The 22217-nt window shown below is 46.1% G+C and overlaps 1 protein-coding gene across 1 annotated transcript in view; it reads left to right on the forward strand.

The window, feature by feature from the left end:
• LOC134948744 (keratin, type I cytoskeletal 18-like) overlaps positions 1-21956 on the forward strand; it is a 46158-nt gene extending 24202 nt beyond the window's left edge. Inside the window, exons 6-8 of the mRNA XM_063936940.1 lie at positions 1265-1482; positions 17231-17256; positions 19530-21956. Of these exons, the coding sequence (XP_063793010.1) occupies positions 1265-1482; positions 17231-17256; positions 19530-19684 (399 nt within the window). The 3' untranslated portion in view covers positions 19685-21956. The remainder of the gene's footprint in view (positions 1-1264; positions 1483-17230; positions 17257-19529) is intronic.
• Positions 21957-22217: the final 261 nt, after the last annotated feature.

Below are 22217 nucleotides of genomic sequence, written 5' to 3' on the forward strand. Positions count from 1 at the left end.
AAGCAGTGTAAATCCTGGAGAAGTGGACAAGTTTCCTAGAGCAGCCAATCAAATTCTTCTACCTATCATTTTATAGGATGTACTTGATAAACTAATGAATGGATACAATGGACAACTTCTCCACTGGTCCACTCTGCACTCATAACACTGCAGTATACAGCAACCCCTAAATTGTATATACTGAAGGCAAAGCAAATTATATGGTAACCAAACAAATAACTTATTCAACCGAAACATTTTAAACCTCCCCTGTGTTCAAATGCGGATTTAGGGGTCTGGCCGCCCCAAGCACACCATTTTACCCCCCTCCCCCCCCCCAAAGAAATTTATATATATATATATATATATATATATATATTATACAATACGAGTGGCCAGACTAAATTACAGGATTAAATAATCTAAAATTATACATATATGAGCTCATTTAAGATACCCAGCAGGGCAATATAAAATGCAGTGTTGACAAAGAGGGGAAAGGGGAGGGAGAGAGGGGTGGGTGATCAGGGGTTCTTAGATGAGGTGAGGAGGGCGTTGGAGGTGCCTCGCTACGAGGAAGATGAGAGGGATCGGAGGTGCTGCGATGGTGGGGTGCCTCAATGGTAGGGGCATTCGGGGTTCTGCGATAGTGGGGGGATTGGAGGTGATGCGATGAGAGGGTGAGTAGGGGAGGGTCAGGAGTGACGCAACTGAAGGGGGTTTTGAGGGGGGTCGGGGGTTCTGCGTTGGGGGTGAGCTAATGAAGCAGGGACTCAGGAGAGGAAGCCGATGGGAGGAGTGAGAAACAGGAAGACAGAAGGTGATGTGTGTATCCAGTTGCTGCCACCCCATATTTCCCTGTCCGGTCTGATCCCCAGCTGGATCTTACCTGCTGCCCGGCATTGCAGGGTGTAATTTCCACGTGCAGAGAGCCAACATCGTGGGGGGAGAGACCTGCTGTGCCACTTCTGGTAGGTGGCACTGTCTGTGTTTCCCCTCGCTGCCCTTGGCATCCCTTCCCTAATTAAGTTGTGCACCAAACCTGCTCATAGTCCTGTAACTGTGGTAAGAAACACTCAGTGATTGTATGTATCTGTGTGTGTCACAAAATAAATAAAGAGCAGAAATACTTTACCTCTTTTTACATTCTGGTTCTGGAACTTTATGGATTTCCAGATAAGAGATCCCACACCTGTCATTTACTTACTACTTCTAGCAGTTCCCATCCAGCATACAGTATGAGAAATTACTTTGTGGTCTGACTAAAAGGAAACCTTTATTGCAGGTAAATGCCCTAAGACGAGATATTGATGAAACCGAGCTCAGAAACAAGAAGGAAATGGAGAAATTGCAAGGTCACTTATCTTTGGTAGAACAGGAGCTGTCTGAGATATTAAGAACTGTACAGAACAACAAACTGGAATATGAAGCCTTGTGGAAAATTAAAGAGACCCTAGAAGCTGAAATCATTGAATATCGGCGTTTACTAGATGGAGAACCTGAGTAAGTGCCCAGTGTAGCAGCAGTGATGGAATGCAGTTATTTCACAGCTGAATGATGAGAGTGATTAATTTAGACACCTTGAGAATGTCACAGGCCTATGTGATATGTAGCCCTTTCTTTATACACAGGCCTCACATTCCTCAGCTGTCCTTGGTGTGTGAGAGCTTTGCAATGATATTCATGTGCGTGTGAGATGTACTACATAAACTTTTTATATTTTTCTCACATTGTAGATACATTTTGCAGCTCAACTGTTATCCTGACAACTTAGTTAATAGGAGTCTGGCCCAGTGACTTGCTTTACCCACATAGATTGTCCTTGTTTTACCTCTCCCTTTCACCATATTATGCCCCCTGCATCACATTATGTCATACACAGCAATGCCCGTGATACATTATGCCCTACAGTAAAGCTTCTAATTACTTTTAAATTACCTGTTCGTTGCTAGGGGTTTCATGCGCTAGGTGTTATGCTCATTGCCAGAGGTTTCATGTTCTGGGATGCATGTTCGTTGCCAAGGGTAAAGCTCATTGCCAGGTGTTTCATGCTCTGGGATCCATGGTCATTGCCAAGGGTAATGCTCATTCTATGGGCCACTTCACTGTGACTGATTATTGATTAATTGAACTCACTGGACCCGATTCAGAGGTGGATGCTGCTGCGTCCACTATAACGTCTTTGCAAATGTTAGTGTCAGCCTTCCCTTGTGCACTAGCATGTGCTGGCCCGGGGACAACCACTTTCTGAGTCCATGCACACAGTAACACCTTTGGTGGTTCTAGACAATCCACCATCCCCTGCACAATCCACACTTGCACCTGCACTCTAGAATAGCCTCCCTACAGAGATGGTTGAGGCAAAGACAGTAGAGCAATTTAAAAACAATTGGGAAAGACACGAATCTCCTTACAAAGACCTAAGGAACAAATATTTGAAGTTTTCGTGCATGTGCAGTAGCAAATTATCGCTAACCTATGTGAATATCGGAAAAGCGTGCAGTTTGCATGTGCCTCTAAATTAGGCACACTGTCACTGCCTCAGCAAAGTAACAACTTAATTAATGTCACACTGAAGGTTTTCAGACCCTCTTAACTCAACCAGTGCTGCCGATTCACTGACTGACATGTCTCCACAGGCCAGTCATCTCAGTATATTCCTCTTTATTTCATCTTTAATATAATGCTCCTGCTGCATGGGTGCAGCCATCTTGCCTGAAGTCAGTTGACACTATTGCAGCCAGTCACAGAGACCATACTACTCACATGATTCCAGTGTCTAATTCAGGTGCAGACTGTCCTATATAAACTGTTCCCAACCACCTGTGCTTTGCCACTTCGACTTCTTATTCATTTGTTCCTGTTCAGCAGCTCTGTCTACTGACTCCTGTTTCAGAGGGATGCAGTTAATTTGCCGGCTGTAGGGATCCCGGCTATCAGGATACCGATGCCAGAATCCCAACAGGCGACAATGCTGACAGCCGGAATCCCAGCGCACGGTCTATTCCTACGTGTGGGTGTCCACGACACCCATAGAGTGGAAGTAGAACCTGTGGTGAGTGCAGCGAGCCAATGAGCCCACAGCGTGGCAAGTGCAGAGAGCCCGCAAGGGGACTCTTTACACTTAGCCCACTGCCGGCATTATGGCAGGCGGGATGCCGCTGTCGGAATATTGACAGCCAGCATTCCGTCCGCTGGGAATACGTATGTATTCCCTTTCAGACTGTACATTCCACTATTCTCGTTCAGCAGTGAATCCCATCATTAGTAACTCACGTCTGCCTGTTTGGTGCACAATCCACTGTGAACATTAAGAGCAATTAATTCTCTGGCTTGGAGCTTCCTGCATTTTTCATTGTGCTCATTGCTAGACCAAGTACACATTGTTACTGATTCTAGTGTACAATATTACCAGCTTGCAATACCTGTTACTCTGTTACAAGAGGTGTATCCATCTCCAAGCACTGTGTCAGTGCTCTTGTATTATTTCTATTTAGTGAGGTACAGTACTCAGCCTTCCCTAACTGTACTCTGCATTTCCTAATTACAGGACAGGGCTGTTTCTAGCCAATTTGGCACCCAAAAGTGTGCCCCCCCCCCCATAGTAATGGAATGGGAGGAAAGGAATCTGCGTGTGGAAACGCCCCCTCCCCAAAAGGGGAGTGGTCTAGCAGAAAATGGGTGCGGTCTTGCTAAAATGGGCATGGTCCTGCAGAAAAACACTACCTTACACCATATTAAGCCCCAAACAGTAATGCCCCTAGCACCAAATTTTGTCCCACACAGTAATGCCCCTTGCACCTTATTATCCCCCCACACAGTAATGCCCCTTGCACCATCTTAAGACCCACACAGTAATGCTCTCTAGCACCAAGCCTCACTTGAAATCAGCACTGTACCTGCTTGTTGTCAAGAGGTTGTTTCATGCTGCTGGCCATGCCTGCGCCCTTCGCTGCTGCCGCATCCCCTATTTCTGCATCTTCCTGCTCCCTCCGGGTTCCATCTATGAGATGTCCCTCCCAAAATGGCCGCCGCCTCTTCTAGCATCCTTCATCCTTAAAAAATGGTTGCGGCATTTTAGGAGGGACGCTTTCACAGTATTATTACATGCGGCCAGCATAAAATAGTCCATCTATTCTGCCCATGTACTACACTATTACACACCAAGGTTAATTTTTGTCAGGAGCCAATTTATTTACAAGTATATTTTTTTTTAAAAACTGGAGTACCCGGAGGAAACTCACACATGCACGGGGAGAATATACAAACTCCATACAGTTAGGGCCATGCTGGGAGTGGAACCCAGGTGCTCTGAAGCAGTAATGCTAACCACTACATCATCCATAGTTACTCGACGCAGCAAGCACATTCCCATCCCCAGTACGTTGCCCCCCCTCAAGGAGTGTAGCAAGCACACACCCCTCACTTGTGTAGTAATAAGTATGCCCCCACCTAGATCAGCACAGTGAGCACATGCCCCCAACCCAGTAAAAGAATGACTATGCCAACCTTCAAATGGTACAGCAAACACATATACCCTCCCTAGTGGCACAGTGAGTATGACCCCCTCAGGAGGTGCAGTGAGCATGACCCACCCTCAGTCAATGTAGTGAGCACATACCCCTTCCGCAAGTGGCAAAGTGAGTACAGACACCCCCCAGGAGGTGCAGTGAGTATATATATATATATATATATATACACACACACAAATCAATACCTCACCATCCCCTGGTTCGGAGACCCGCACTCCCCCACGTAGCACTATTACACGTAAACAACATTTAAAAAAAATATCCTAAACAATAGGTGAGGCACGTGCCGTGCCTGTCAATCAGGCAGAGGCCTGTCAATAAGTTAAATGGGGGGCATGGGGACGCAAACGAGGGGCGTGATCACGGCGGCTGTGTGACGTCACATGCAGCTGCCGCGATCGGAAAGATGCCGGTGGGCCTCCTGCAGGTGCAGCTAAGCTGCGCCGGCAGGAGGCAACCTGAATTTCTGCTATCAAGCAGAAATTGCGATGTGATCACACTTTCTGCTTGATCGAGAGGGGGAGGCGGCAGTCAGCATGCTGGTCGGCCCCCCCAGCGTTCAATCTCATGGATTGCAAATTCTGCTACTTAGCAGAATTTGCAATCCAACCTGAATCAGGAACATACACTGTAGGTGTGTGCATCATTGCAAACCAAAGTGATTTGTGTTGTGCATTCACTTTTATTCATCCTGATATATCTATTTCTCAATTGCTAATTTGAAACAGCACACTCAGCACCAGTACTGTCGCTGTTCTGTAAAGCACTAACTCAGGGGCTGCTTCAGACCTGATCGCTGGGCTGCAAAGTTTGCAGTCCTGCATACAGATAGTTGCCGCCTCCAGGTGGAGTGTTAAATCTCTGTGTTCTAGCGTGCGATCCCATGTGTACGCAGAGCTGCAAAAATCCACTTTGTGCAGTCTGGGCCTAAATCAGACCTGATCGTAGATGTGTTAAACTTAGCACATCCATGATCAGCTACCCTGACATGCGGGGGGACGCCCAGCACAGGGCTAGTCCACCCCGCATGTGTGCCCCCCCCCCCCCCTTCCCGCACAAGTACAAAAGCATCGCACAGAGGCTATTGGCTGTCATGATTCCGGCATCGGTATCCTGACCACCTGGATCCCGACAGCCAGGAAACTAACTGCTTTCCATAGAGAGCACTGTCAGACTAACCAGACCTTAACAGATGAGGCCCTTTCAATCTTAATGTTGGAGCTCCTTTTTGTGTATGTTTGTTACCCGTTTTTGCATATTTGATGAAGGAAGGATATTGATTATCGTACTAGCAATGAAATCTTTGACCCTTTTATTAAAATAAATGTGAGGCTGATGCAGTGTGACTGCTACATCAGTCTATCCTTGGTGTATCTGCTCAGAATGAGAACACACACATACAGTATGTGGTTAGCAGACCCCCACCTATTTTTACAGGGATTTATTCTTGTTACCAGAGTGGGGAAGCAAGGGTGAGAAGGCCCAAGTAGACCAGATGTTAGGCACATATACTAGAGATGAGCGGGTTCGGTTTCTCTGAATCCGAACCCGCACGAACTTCATGTTTTTTTCACGGGTCCGAGCAGACTCGGATCCTCCCGCCTTGCTCGGTTAACCCGAGCGCGCCCGAACGTCATCATGACGCTGTCGGATTCTCGCGAGACTCGGATTCTATATAAGGAGCCGCGCGTCGCCGCCATTTTCACACGTGCATTGAGATTGATAGGGAGAGGACGTGGCTGGCGTCCTCTCCATTTAGATTATAAGAGACTGAGAGAGATTTACTGGAGCTGACTAGGAGGAGTACTGTTACTGTAGAAGTGTAGAGACTGAGTGGAGAGAGTTTACTAGTGAGGACAGTGCAGTTTACTTTATAATCCGTTCTCTGCCTGAAAAAAGCGATACACAGCACACAGTGACTCAGTCACATACCATATCTGTGTGCACTGCTCAGGCTCAGGCCAGTGTGCTGCATCATCTATTATCTATATATAATATTATATATATCTGTCTGACTGCTCAGCTCACACAGCTTATAATTGTGGGGTAGACTGGGGAGCACTACTGCAGTGCCAGTTATAGGTTATAGCAGGAGCCAGGAGTACATAATATATTATATAGTGAGTGACCACCAGACACACAGTGCAGTTTATTTAATATATCCGTTCTCTGCCTGAAAAAAGCGATACACACAGTGACTCAGTCAGTCACATACCATATCTGTGTGCACTGCTCAGGCTCAGGCCAGTGTGCTGCATCATCTATTATCTATATATAATATTATATATATCTGTCTGACTGCTCAGCTCACACAGCTTATAATTGTGGGGGAGACTGGGGAGCACTACTGCAGTGCCAGTTATAGGTTATAGCAGGAGCCCGGAGTACATAATATATTATATAGTGAGTGACCACCAGACACACAGTGCAGTTTATTTAATATATCCGTTCTCTGCCTGAAAAAAGCGATACACACAGTGACTCAGTCAGTCACATACCATATCTGTGTGCACTGTGCAGTGCACTGCTCAGGCTCAGGCCAGTGTGCTGCATCATCTATATATATTATATATCTGTCTGACTGCTCAGCTCACACAGCTTATAATTGTGGGGGAGACTGGGGAGCACTACTGCAGTGCCAGTTATAGGTTATAGCAGGAGCCAGGAGTACATATTATATTAAAATTAAACAGTGCACACTTTTGCTGCAGGAGTGCCACTGCCAGTGTGACTGACCAGTGACCTGACCACACTGACCACCAGTATAGTTAGTAGTATACTTATATTGTGATTGCCTGAAAAAGTTAAACACTCGTCGTGTGACTTCACTTGTGTGTTTTTTTTTTTTTTATTCTATAAAAATAAAACTCATTCTGCTGACAGACAGTGTCCAGCAGGTCCGTCATTATATAATATATAATATATACCTGTCCGGCTGCAGTAGTGATATATATATATTTTTTATATCATTTATCATCCAGTCGCAGCAGACACAGTACGGTAGTTCACGGCTGTGGCTACCTCTGTGTCGGCACTCGGCAGCCCGTCCATAATTGTATATACCACCTAACCGTGGTTTTTTTTTCTTTCTTTATACATACATACTAGTTACGAGTATACTATCTCTTTATCAACCAGTCTATATTAGCAGCAGACACAGTACAGTGCGGTAGTTCACGGCTGTGGCTACCTCTGTGTCGGCACTCGGCAGCCCGTCCATAATTGTATATACCACCTAACCGTGTTTTTTTTTTCTTTCTTTATACATACATACTAGTTACGAGTATACTATCTCTTTATCAACCAGTCTATATATTAGCAGCAGACACAGTACAGTGCGGTAGTTCACGGCTGTGGCTACCTCTGTGTCGGCACTCGGCAGCCCGTCCATAATTGTATATACCACCTAACCGTGGTTTTTTTTTCTTTCTTTATACATACATACTAGTTACGAGTATACTATCTCTTTATCAACCAGTCTATATATTAGCAGCAGACACAGTACAGTGCGGTAGTTCACGGCTGTGGCTACCTCTGTGTCGGCACTCGGCAGCCCGTCCATAATTGTATATATCACCTAACCGTGGTTTTTTTTTCTTTCTTTATACATACATACTAGTTACGAGTATACTATCTCTTTATCAACCAGTCTATATATTAGCAGCAGACACAGTACAGTGCGGTAGTTCACGGCTGTGGCTACCTCTGTGTCGGCACTCGGCAGCCCGTCCATAATTGTATATACCACCTAACCGTGGTTTTTTTTTCTTTCTTTATACATACATACTAGTTACGAGTATACTATCTCTTTATCAACCAGTCTATATATTAGCAGCAGACACAGTACAGTGCGGTAGTTCACGGCTGTGGCTACCTCTGTGTCTGCACTCGGCAGGCAGTCCATAATTGTATACTAGTATCCATCTCCATTGTTTACCTGAGGTGCCTTTTAGTTGTGCCTATTAAAATATGGAGAACAAAAATGTTGAGGTTCCAAAATTAGGGAAAGATCAAGATCCACTTCCACCTCGTGCTGAAGCTGCTGCCACTAGTCATGGCCGAGACGATGAAATGCCAGCAACGTCGTCTGCCAAGGCCGATGCCCAATGTCATAGTACAGAGCATGTCAAATCCAAAACACCAAATATCAGAAAAAAAAGGACTCCAAAACCTAAAATAAAATTGTCGGAGGAGAAGCGTAAACTTGCCAATATGCCATTTACGACACGGAGTGGCAAGGAACGGCTGAGGCCCTGGCCTATGTTCATGGCTAGTGGTTCAGCTTCACATGAGGATGGAAGCACTCAGCCTCTCGCTAGAAAAATGAAAAGACTCAAGCTGGCAAAAGCAGCACAGCAAAGAACTGTGCATTCTTCGAAATCCCAAATCCACAAGGAGAGTCCAATTGTGTCGGTTGCGATGCCTGACCTTCCCAACACTGGACGTGAAGAGCATGCGCCTTCCACCATTTGCACGCCCCCTGCAAGTGCTGGAAGGAGCACCCGCAGTCCAGTTCCTGATAGTCAGATTGAAGATGTCAGTGTTGAAGTACACCAGGATGAGGAGGATATGGGTGTTGCTGGCGCTGGGGAGGAAATTGACCAGGAGGATTCTGATGGTGAGGTGGTTTGTTTAAGTCAGGCACCCGGGGAGACACCTGTTGTCCGTGGGAGGAATATGGCCGTTGACATGCCAGGTGAAAATACCAAAAAAATCAGCTCTTCGGTGTGGAGGTATTTCACCAGAAATGCGGACAACAGGTGTCAAGCCGTGTGTTCCCTTTGTCAAGCTGTAATAAGTAGGGGTAAGGACGTTAACCACCTCGGAACATCCTCCCTTATACGTCACCTGCAGCGCATTCATAATAAGTCAGTGACAAGTTCAAAAACTTTGGGTGACAGCGGAAGCAGTCCACTGACCAGTAAATCCCTTCCTCTTGTAACCAAGCTCACGCAAACCACCCCACCAACTCCCTCAGTGTCAATTTCCTCCTTCCCCAGGAATGCCAATAGTCCTGCAGGCCATGTCACTGGCAATTCTGACGAGTCCTCTCCTGCCTGGGATTCCTCCGATGCATCCTTGCGTGTAACGCCTACTGCTGCTGGCGCTGCTGTTGTTGCCGCTGGGAGTCGATGGTCATCCCAGAGGGGAAGTCGTAAGCCCACTTGTACTACTTCCAGTAAGCAATTGACTGTTCAACAGTCCTTTGCGAGGAAGATGAAATATCACAGCAGTCATCCTACTGCAAAGCGGATAACTGAGGCCTTGACAACTATGTTGGTGTTAGACGTGCGTCCGGTATCCGCCGTTAGTTCACAGGGAACTAGACAATTTATTGAGGCAGTGTGCCTCCGTTACCAAATACCATCTAGGTTCCACTTCTCTAGGCAGGCGATACCGAGAATGTACACGGACGTCAGAAAAAGACTCACCAGTGTCCTAAAAAATGCAGTTGTACCCAATGTCCACTTAACCACGGACATGTGGACAAGTGGAGCAGGGCAGGGTCAGGACTATATGACTGTGACAGCCCACTGGGTAGATGTATGGACTCCCGCCGCAAGAACAGCAGCGGCGGCACCAGTAGCAGCATCTCGCAAACGCCAACTCTTTCCTAGGCAGGCTACGCTTTGTATCACCGCTTTCCAGAATACACACACAGCTGAAAACCTCTTACGGCAACTGAGGAAGATCATCGCGGAATGGCTTACCCCAATTGGACTCTCCTGTGGATTTGTGGCATCGGACAACGCCAGCAATATTGTGTGTGCATTAAATATGGGCAAATTCCAGCACGTCCCATGTTTTGCACATACCTTGAATTTGGTGGTGCAGAATTTTTTAAAAAACGACAGGGGCGTGCAAGAGATGCTGTCGGTGGCCAGAAGAATTGCGGGACACTTTCGGCGTACAGGCACCACGTACAGAAGACTGGAGCACCACCAAAAACTACTGAACCTGCCCTGCCATCATCTGAAGCAAGAAGTGGTAACGAGGTGGAATTCAACCCTCTATATGCTTCAGAGGTTGGAGGAGCAGCAAAAGGCCATTCAAGCCTATACAATTGAGCACGATATAGGAGGTGGAATGCACCTGTCTCAAGCGCAGTGGAGAATGATTTCAACGTTGTGCAAGGTTCTGATGCCCTTTGAACTTGCCACACGTGAAGTCAGTTCAGACACTGCCAGCCTGAGTCAGGTCATTCCCCTCATCAGGCTTTTGCAGAAGAAGCTGGAGACATTGAAGGAGGAGCTAACACGGAGCGATTCCGCTAGGCATGTGGGACTTGTGGATGGAGCCCTTAATTCGCTTAACAAGGATTCACGGGTGGTCAATCTGTTGAAATCAGAGCACTACATTTTGGCCACCGTGCTCGATCCTAGATTTAAAGCCTACCTTGGATCTCTCTTTCCGGCAGACACAAGTCTGCTGGGGTTGAAAGACCTGCTGGTGACAAAATTGTCAAGTCAAGCGGAACGCGACCTGTCAACATCTCCTCCTTCACATTCTCCCGCAACTGGGGGTGCGAGGAAAAGGCTCAGAATTCCGAGCCCACCCGCTGGCGGTGATGCAGGGCTGTCTGGAGCGACTGCTGATGCTGACATCTGGTCCGGACTGAAGGACCTGACAACGATTACGGACATGTCGTCTACTGTCACTGCATATGATTCTCTCAACATTGATAGAATGGTGGAGGATTATATGAGTGACCGCATCCAAGTAGGCACGTCACACAGTCCGTACTTATACTGGCAGGAAAAAGAGGCAATTTGGAGGCCCTTGCACAAACTGGCTTTATTCTACCTAAGTTGCCCTCCCACAAGTGTGTACTCCGAAAGAGTGTTTAGTGCCGCCGCTCACCTTGTCAGCAATCGGCGTACGAGGTTACATCCAGAAAATGTGGAGAAGATGATGTTCATTAAAATGAATTATAATCAATTCCTCCGCGGAGACATTGACCAGCAGCAATTGCCTCCACAAAGTACACAGGGAGCTGAGATGGTGGATTCCAGTGGGGACGAATTGATAATCTGTGAGGAGGGGGATGTACACGGTGATATATCGGAGGGTGATGATGAGGTGGACATCTTGCCTCTGTAGAGCCAGTTTGTGCAAGGAGAGATTAATTGCTTCTTTTTTGGGGGGGGTCCAAACCAACCCGTCATATCAGTCACAGTCGTGTGGCAGACCCTGTCACTGAAATGATGGGTTGGTTAAAGTGTGCATGTCCTGTTTTGTTTATACAACATAAGGGTGGGTGGGAGGGCCCAAGGACAATTCCATCTTGCACCTCTTTTTTCTTTTCTTTTTCTTTGCATCATGTGCTGAGGGGAGGGTTTTTTGGAAGGGACATCCTGCGTGACACTGCAGTGCCACTCCTAAATGGGCCCGGTGTTTGTGTCGGCCACTAGGGTCGCTAATCTTACTCACACAGTCAGCTACCTCATTGCGCCTCTTTTTTTCTTTGCGTCATGTGCTGTTTGGGGAGGGTTTTTTGGAAGGGACATCCTGCGTGACACTGCAGTGCCACTCCTAGATGGGCCCGGTGTTTGTGTCGGCCACTAGGGTCGCTAATCTTACTCACACAGCTACCTCATTGCGCCTCTTTTTTTCTTTGCGTCATGTGCTGTTTGGGGAGGGTTTTTTGGAAGGGACATCCTGCGTGACACTGCAGTGCCACTCCTAGATGGGCCCGGTGTTTGTGTCGGCCACTAGGGTCGCTAATCTTACTCACACAGCTACCTCATTGCGCCTCTTTTTTTCTTTGCGTCATGTGCTGTTTGGGGAGGGTTTTTTGGAAGGGCCATCCTGCGTGACACTGCAGTGCCACTCCTAGATGGGCCCGGTGTTTGTGTCGGCCACTAGGGTCGCTAATCTTACTCACACAGCTACCTCATTGCGCCTCTTTTTTTCTTTGCGTCATGTGCTGTTTGGGGAGGGTTTTTTGGAAGGGACATCCTGCGTGACACTGCAGTGCCACTCCTAGATGGGCCCGGTGTTTGTGTCGGCCACTAGGGTCGCTTATCTTTCTCACACAGTCAGCTACCTCATTGCGCCTCTTTTTTTCTTTGCGTCATGTGCTGTTTGGGGAGGGTTTTTTGGAAGGGCCATCCTGCGTGACACTGCAGTGCCACTCCTAGATGGGCCCGGTGTTTGTGTCGGCCACTAGGGTCGCTTATCTTACTCACACAGCGACCTCGGTGCAAATTTTAGGACTAAAAATAATATTGTGAGGTGTGAGGTATTCAGAATAGACTGAAAATGAGTGGAAATTATGGTTTTTGAGGTTAATAATACTTTGGGATCAAAATGACCGCCAAATTCTATGATTTAAGCTGTTTTTTAGGTTTTTTGGAAAAAAACACCCGAATCCAAAACACACCCGAATCCGACAAAAAAAATTCGGTGAGGTTTTGCCAAAACGCGGTCGAACCCAAAACACGGCCACGGAACCGAACCCAAAACCAAAACACAAAACCCGAAAAATTTCCGGCGCTCATCTCTAACATATACTGTATGTCTGTCAGGGCAGGAGTGAGTACACACTAATGATGATATGTAGTAATCTTCCCTAGCGGAGAGCAGATCAGGGAAGTAGGTAAATATGCAGTGACTTTTATTATTTAAGTAATTATTTAAGGGTAGTAAGGATGGTGTAATGGTTAGCGTGGCTGCCATCAGAAATTGTGGGGCCCGCGCCCCCCCTCCCCCCCACCAAATATAAAGTTAAATCAAAATAAATATATATTCCAAAGCCACCCCCTCAAGTCTCAAGTCTGTGTATTTAAGGTAGGAATATTTATTTATTAATTGTAGTTGACATTTTTAAATTCGCCATCAGATACCTTAAGATCTCACCTCATTTTTCTTTATATATATATATATATATATATACATGCATACATACATGTGCCTCTGTCTGGAGGGCCCAAGATGCTCATGCTGCTGCCTGCCCGCCTCTGTCCCCGCTATTCTGCTGCTGTCCTTTGTCCTCCTGCAGCTCTGTGTTGAAAATGTCCCTCTCAAAATGCCCACCGCCTCAAAGGAGACAGTTATTAAAGATACTAGAGGGCTTCTCTAGTATCTTGAATAACTGTCTCCTCTGTGGCAGCAGAATTTTGGGAAAGACGTTTTTCAATACAGAGCTGCTGGAGGATCGGAGGACAGCGGGGATCACAGCGGAATGGCAGGGACGGCTACGGGTGGGTAGGCGGCTGCATGAGTATCCCGGGCCCTCCTCTCTCTTCAGAGAGGCCGGGCCCGGGACAGCTGTGCTCCCAGCACCCCCCTGATGGCGGACCTGATGGTTAGCATTACTGCCTCACAGCACTGAGGTCATGGGTTCAATTCCACTATGGCTCTATCTGTGTGGAGTATTCTCATCATGCTTGTGTACGTTTCCTCCAGGTACTCTGCTTTCCTCCCACAATCCCAAATTATACTGGTAGATTAATTGGCTTCTGACAAATAATAACCCTCGTGTATGAATGTACGTTTAGGGTAGACTAGATGGGCTTCTTATCTACTATTACATTTTACTTACAAGACACCACAGTGTTTCGCAGCTATGTAAGTACATAGAATTTGTTTCCATGGATACCATGTGCCACATTTTCTTGAGGAGCTACTGCCTAGAAGGGTATTTAGGGATTTTATCCAAATACATGCAAATAAAAATGTAGCTTCATTAGGAATTTGCATGAGAAGTTTTCATAATATTAGCTTGGACCTCTAGTGGAAAACCAAGACTTTGGTGGAAATTTACTAAGGTCCACTCCCAACTTGATTCAAGATTGCATTTTCATACAAAAATGCAACTCGGAAATTTACTAAACACAAATCTCGGCAGTGCTGGGCCAATTCCTATTGAGATGCACTGCCGTCCACGCAAATACGAATCAATAGACCATCGGTCAAACACGGTTGTTTGTACACATAAACCTTATACAACACGGGAATTTACTAAGAATTCGTATTCTCAGTCACTGCAGATAATAGCTATACACTGCTGGAAAAGCATGGAATTCGTACACAAATAGAACTTTCAAATAAACCTGCTTCTGGCTGGCATGTTTGAAGAATCATGCACGGATCAGTGAGATCCGTGCATGCTTCTCTATTTTAAAGTATAGTAAACAGTCACAAATAAAAAATTGTGTGGGGTCGCCCCTCCTGAACACAACCAACCCCGGGCTCTTTAGCTGTTCCTTCCTGGTTGTTAAAATACTGGGGGGGAAATTGAGTAGGGATCCCCAGTGTTTTAAAAGCCAGCACTGGGCTCTTGGACCAGTCCTGGTTCCAAAAATATGGGGGGAAAGGACGTAGGGGTCCACCGTATTTTAGAAACCTGCACTGTGTTCCACTAGTCAAAGAGATAATGCCACAGCCAGGGGAGGGGGCACATTTATATAGGTCCCTGCGGCCACCACCCGTGTGCTGTGGGTGGCGATGTCATAGCTTTAGTGTAAAAATATTAGTGATGTGCACCGGAAATTTTTCGGGTTTTGTGTTTTGGTTTTGGACTCGGTTCCGCGGCCGTGTTTTGGATTCGGACACGTTTTGGCAAAACCTCCCTGAAATTTTTTTGTCGGATTCGGGTGTGCTTTGGATTCCTTTTTGTTTTTACAAAAAATCCTCAAAAACAGCTTAAATCATAGAATTTGGGGGTCATTTTGATCCCATAGTATTATTAACCTCAATAACCATAATTTCCACTCATTTCTAGTCTATTCTGAACACCTCACACCTCACAATATTATTTTTAGTCCTAAAATTTGCACCGAGGTCGCTGGATGACTAAGCTAAGCGACCCAAGTGGCCGACACAAACACCTGGCCCATCTAGGAGTGGCACTGCAGTGTCAGACAGGATGGCCGATTTAAAAAATAGTCCCCAAACAGCACATGATGCAAAGAAAAAAAGAGGTGCACCAAGGTCGCTGGATGGCTAAGCTAAGCGACCCAAGTGGCCGACACAAACACCTGGCCCACCTAGGAGTGGCACTGCAGTTTTCTAGCGAGAGGATGAGTGTTTCCATCCTCATGTGAATCTGAACCACTAGCCATGAACATAGGCCAGGGCCTCAGCCGTTCCTTGCCACTCCGTGTCGTAAATGGCATATTGGCAAGTTTACGCTTCTCTTCAGATGCTTTTAATTTTGATTTTTGGGTCATTTTACTGAACTTTTGTAGTATACTTGACAACACAGAGGTAGAGCAATGGACTACTGTACCGTACTGCTATATATATACTGGTGGTCAGCAAAATTCTGCACTCTATATAATGAGTAGTGATGAGCGGGTTCGGTTCCTCGAAATCCGAACCCCCACGAACGAATACGAATCTCGCGAGAATCCGACAGCGTGATGATGACGTTCGGGCGCGCTCGGGTTAACCGAGCAAGGCGGGAGGATCCGAGTCTGCCTCGGACCCGTGTAAAATGGGTGAAGTTCGGGGGGGTTCGGATTTCGAGGAACCGAACCCGCTCATCACTAAAAAATATACATAAATATTGTCTTTTGCTGTGGAACTACAAGTCCCAGCAAGCTTCCCTCGCATGCTGGTACTTGGAGAACCACAAGTACCAGCATGCAGGGCATTAAAGGGTCTGCTGGTAGCTGTAGTTCCACAGTAAAATAAATATTTAAAAAAAACAGTACACACACACACTGTGAAAGTAAAATTTTATTTAAACATACATGCACAATTACACACTCACACATACTTACCTAGTGTCCCATGGAACCCCTCGGTCCCCCTGTCAAGTAGAATCCACGGAGTACCTGTAAATAAAAAAATTGCACTCACCTAATCCGATGTAGATTGGTCCTCTTCAATCCATGGAGGCACCCAGGGGTTAAAAAAACAAAAACAAAAGAATGTTCTGAAGAGAACGCAGTTTAAGGCCTTGCGCATGCGTGTACGTGCGTATGTGCATGCACTGATGTGCAGAAATCGCTTCATTGCGATTTCTGCAAATCAGTGTGTGAACCTGAATTAAGCCCTTAGGGTATTAGTAGAAAGTGGTTTATTCATAATAGATGTTTACAACATCTGCCCAACGTCCATTTCAACCACCACATTGCTTTTCGTCAGGGGCGTTCATCATTAGGCCCCAGACAAAAAACCCTGCAGTGGTCAAAACGGTCATAGGGAAAAAGTTGGTAACACCTATTATAGAATAAAACACTTTTTATTAATAAAGTATCAGTGACGTTTAATTCCCTGGTTGTCGCACCACCAGTGCCGCCCAATCTACCCGGTAACAGCTGGGAAAGATGGGGAATTGATTGGACAGCCAGGGGGCTGTCACATACGGGGGCACCGATCGCAAGCAATCCTGCGCAATGGATGCCCGTACCTAATTACATTCTGGAGCGACGGAGCAAGAGGGTAAAACTCACTGCAGGTCTGGGTAGCTGCGGGCCCCTTAGTCCCTAGGGACCCCAGTGCATAGCAGTGGTGGTAGTCCCGCCGTTGATGCATACTGTATATATATCTATAGTCGAAAGTGAAAACAGCACTCATGGTCAAGTCAAACACCAAAGTGTTTATTCAAGCTTCAGGATACAGACTATATAAGTATACTTTACACAGTTTTTAATGTAGTTGCATTTAACATTGTGAGTCAAAGAAAATTGCCATAGAAAAAAAATTATTTCTGGCAGTCATTTTTTATGTTTTATTCTAAAAGCTATATATATTTTTTTCTTTTTCAGAGAGATCATCATACCTGAACCACGGCGTAAGTTACTTATATAGAGAACCGGTATTATCAGTGCATTATCACATACACAGAGCTAAGTGGGATAGGCACTGTGCGCCTGATTCATGTTTGTAAGCAGGGCCGGACTGTCCATCTGGCAAATGCCAGAAGGAATGATGGACTGGTGGGCCAGTCCTGTCACACAGAGAAACGGGAAGGCCGCGCGCAGCGCAGCCTCCGTCTCTCTGGTCTTGGCCGCTCCCCCGCCCGCCTCCATGGAAATGGGGGTTTGCCGCGAGTCCACGCCTCTGACGGTAGGGTCCACGCACCCCTGGGTGGGGTGTGTTCAAACTGAAATCTAAATTGCAGTGTAAAAATAAAGCAGCCAGTATTTACGCTGCACAGAAATAATATAACCCACCCAAATCTAACTCTATCTGTAAATGTTATATCTGCCCCCCCCCCTACAGTGCACATGGTTTTGCCCAACTGCTAACAAATTCGCTGCTGCAATCAATTCTGAATTACCCTCTCTCTCTCCTGCCTTTGTATTAGTACTATAGTAGCTTTTGTCACACATGCTACTCACAGACTGACAGAGATGACCTGGCTTCTGTATGCCTGCCTTTCTGAACGAACGTCCACACCCATGCCACCTGCTGGTGACTGTTAGGCTGCACATTGGGGGAAATTCCAAGTTGATCGCAGCAGGATTTTTTATAGCAATTGGGCAAAACCATGTGCACTGCAGGGGAGGCAGATATAACATGTGTAGAAAGAGTTAGATTTGGGTGGGTTATTTTATTTCTGTGCAGGGTAAATACTGGCTGCTTTATTTTTACACTGCAAATTAGATTGCAGATTGAACACACCCCACCCAAATCTAACTCTCTCTGCACATGTTATATCTGCCCTCCCCTGCAGTGCATATGGTTTTGCCCAATTGCTAACAAAAATCCTGCTGCGATCAACTTGGAATTACCCCCATAGTCCTTAACCAGGTAGCTGGTTTTATTGGTAGACACCAAAAACAGGATATGTAGGAACAAAATAGTAACGCAGGGGTTAATAGATGTAGTAAATGCATGTATTAGGTGTCTCACCTAAGGAGCTAATTACTGTGCATCTACACAGTATTGTGGCCCTCTACACAGTAGTAAAGATGGCTAGGTGCTCATGCTCAGTAGTCCAGTTGTGACGTCATCAGGTCGGAGGTTGGACCTCCCAGTGTCCCCAGGTTCTTGTGCCCGATGTATGCAGTGAGGAGACAGCACCGGAGCACACTGCTCTTCATCACATCTCCCAATTCTTGCACTACTACCGAGTACCAAAGTCTCCCTCTCATAGCTCAGGCTGGTAACAGTTCTAGCAATAAACATTCAAGTACAGTGGCACGTCTTGTTGGCAAGCTTTTTGTTATTGAAAGGAGCGCTTTTCCCTGATGGAATCCTTTTTTTAAGGAGATTTTTATTTTCTCTATGGTGACTCCTTTACCAGGCTCCAGAGTTTGTATGGTATCCGGTCTCTAGGTCGACAGAAACTAGGTTGACAGTGTCTAGGTCGACCCCTGTTGGTTGACAGAAACTAGGTCGACAGGGTCTCTAGGTCGACATGTTCTAGGTCAACAGGTCAAAAGGTCAACATGAGTTTTAAAAAAGAAAAAAAAAAGAAAAAAAAAATTGAACTTTTTCATACTTTACGATCCACGTGGACTATGATTGGGAACGGTAACCTGAAGCATGGTACCCAAAGCATGGTGAGCGAAGCAAGCCATGCGAGAGTACACGGTGCACTAATTGGGGTTCCCGGTCACTGTATGGCGAAAACTACACAATAAAAAAAAAACCTCATGTCGACCTTTTGACCTAGACTATGTCGACCTAGAGTCCCTGTCGACCTAGAATCCCTGTCGACCAGTAGTGGTTGAACTAGACACGGTCGACCTAGTTACTGTCGACCTTGCATACCACACCCGTTTGTATATATGTACTCCTGAAGTGGCACACTCTGCTATATGTCACTCAGGGGCGTCATTCATTTATACACATGGGCATCATCATCAGGGGCATCATTCATGCAACAAGATAAGAACATGGAAACAGACGTAAGAATCACAGTGAACAAAGAATTGTGCTCTTTCATTTTCCAATATCTTTCTCTTAAAATGTGACACTTTTTGCTCCAGTTTACTGTTGCTGTCAAGTTTTTTTGAACATGTCCCTAAATTCCCTTTTGTCACGTATTGTCAGTATTACGTTACAAATATATCTATCTAATGGATGACTTTCAATAAGTTTTTATTTTTCTCACAGAACCAGATATTAGAACCAAAAAGATTGTAAAAACGGTCACACAGACGCTTGTGGATGGAAAGATTGTTGGTGAATCGAGTGAGGTGGAGGAGTATGAGCATGCCGAGAAGGAAAACCAACCAACACGGCCATCGGCTGTGCCACATGGATATTAGTCTTGCAGCAGGGTGATCTAGAGCAGCTTCTATTCTCTTTGGCCACAACAGCTGCTGTATGATTATTTATTATTATATGCTTAACTGTGACCTGCTTGATGGGTATCATGGGAGATGTATCTGAACAGGGTTGGAAAGGATGACCATTCCTTGCTATGTACTGTATTTGTAATTGCATAATCTAATTTTCTACACATTTTAAAAAGAGATATGGAACCCTTCCCTGCTAATCTGACTATCCCACAAGGACTTCTGTGGTTCAGAAAGTGCTTATCTCAGTGGTGTTGCTTTATGCCAAGTATTTTTGTGTCTTTTCTACTAAATGGACATTTAATGTGATATATATTTATAATAACTATTTTTATGTAATTATATGGTGGGGGCATTCTAAGCCTACTATAGAGAGGGTTTATCTATAGGACTGGATGAGTCCAGGATATGGGATCACAGCATTACTGCTAGTCATTGTAGAGCGGGAAAGGGCTTCTTTAAAAATAAATAAAAAAATCAAGTCACCCACCTTTATCTACTCTTAAACAGGACATACAGTATATGAGAGACACATGCTGCACAGTTGCATATGAGTCAGAGCTTATAAGAGACAAATGGTTTCTGAGTTAATGCCATGCACCCAAAGGGATTAAGTGGCATATTTATATTTGTTACTAAAATAATGTGAAATCAGGTGTTTTCACACTTTTTTCACATTATTCTAGTATCACTTAAATGTATCAAAGGGCTTTTGGAGGAGTTGTCAAAAACTCCACCAAGCACTTACATTTGCATTCCTTCAGTAAGAAGATCTTATAATTGTAATTGTAAATGCAGTCTGTTTCAGATTTACTAAAATAACTTGTGAAAAAGTATTGGGGGGAAGGAGGAGGGGGGCTAGCAATAATAACATAATCTACAGAAGGCGTTATTAGGGCTTTGGTCTATTTACCCCACTCATGTTCTGCACTTACCTGCATGCTGACAGGCAGAGCAGAGCCTGGAGCCATCTTCAGTGATCAGCCTGTGTGTCTGATAGATAGTGCTTAAAGTGGTCCTACAGAGGTGGTGGAACTCACCTCCCACCCCACGGCGCCCACGTAACAAAGGTATTGCAAAAAAAATGGGCGTGGTCTCAAAAAGAAAGGGGCGTTGTCACAGAATAGTTATAATGCCCACAGTAGTAGCACCCCGTAATACGCAGTAGCGCTTCTTATACAATGCCCACAGTAGTAGTGCTCCTTATGCAATGTCCACTGTACTGCTAGTGCCCACAGTGGTAGTGCACCTTATATAAACTCCATAGTAGTGGTGTCCCTTATGCAATGCCCGCAATAGTAGTGCCCCTTATGTCCCCAGGAGTGATGCCCCTTATGAAATGCCCCCTTTATAATGCCCTCATTAGAAGGGCCCTCAGTAGTAATGCCCTTAATGGTAATGCCCCTGTGTAGTATTGCCCCCAGTAGTAATGTTGCCTGTAGTAATGCCCCCAGTCATTTAGCCCCCTGTAGTCTAGCCCTAGTAGTTATGCCCCCAGTGGTAATGCCCCTGCAGTTATGACCCCAGCAGATTACCCCCCTTTAGTTTAGCCTCCCAGTGGTAATGCCCCCAGTAGTTTAGCCCCAGTAGTTTGCCTGCTTGTAGTTTAGCCGCCAGCAATAATGCCCCCCTGTAGTTTGCCCCTTTGCAGTTTAGCCCCTGCAGTTATGCCCCACTTGTAGTTTAGCCCCCAGTAGTAATGCCCCCTGTAGTTATGCCCCTGTAGTTACGCCCCCAGTAGTAATGCCCCTGTAGTTATGCCCCCAGTAGTAATGCCCTCCTGTAGTTATGCCCCCAGTAGTAAGGCCCTCCTGTAGTTTGCCCCTGTAGTAATGCCCTCCTGTAGTTTGCCCACAGTAGTTAGCCCCTTTGTAGTTTGCCCCCTTGTAGTTTGCCACCAGTAGCTTGCCCCCTTGTAGCTTGCCCCCTGTAGTTTGCCCCCTTGTAGTTGGCCCCCAGTAATAATGTCCCCCAGTAGATGCCCCCCAGTAGTAATGCCCTCCTGTAGTTTGCCCCCAGTAGTAATGCCCTCCTGTAGTTTGCCCCCAGTAGTAATGCCCTCCTGTAGTTTGCCCCCAGTAGTTAGCCCCTTTGTAGTTTGCCCCCAGTAGCTTGCCCCCTTGTAGTTGGCCCCCAGTAAATATCCCCCAGTAGTAATGCCCCCAGTAGTAATGCCCCCAGTAGATGCCCCCCGAGTAGTTTGCCCCCAGTAGATCCCCCCAGTAGTTTGCCCCCTGTAGATGCCCCCCTAGTAGTAATGCCCCCAGTAGTTTGTCCCCAGTAGTTTACCCCCTGTAGATGCGCAGCTACACTAAGAAAGAAAACAATCACAATACTTACCGAGCCCCGCTCCCGCTTTCAGACCGCTGCAGTCCTCTCTCGCCGCCCACTCCTCGGCACTATGGGAGAGACGGCATGACGTCTCTCCCATAGCGCACAGTGACAGCGCCGGAAGCCGGAGCTCAGTACTGAGCTCCTGCCTCTGGCTGCCGCCGGTCGCCCG

The sequence above is a fragment of the Pseudophryne corroboree genome, chromosome 8, assembly GCF_028390025.1.
Source record: "Pseudophryne corroboree isolate aPseCor3 chromosome 8, aPseCor3.hap2, whole genome shotgun sequence".
Classification (NCBI taxonomy): Eukaryota; Metazoa; Chordata; class Amphibia; order Anura; family Myobatrachidae; genus Pseudophryne; species Pseudophryne corroboree.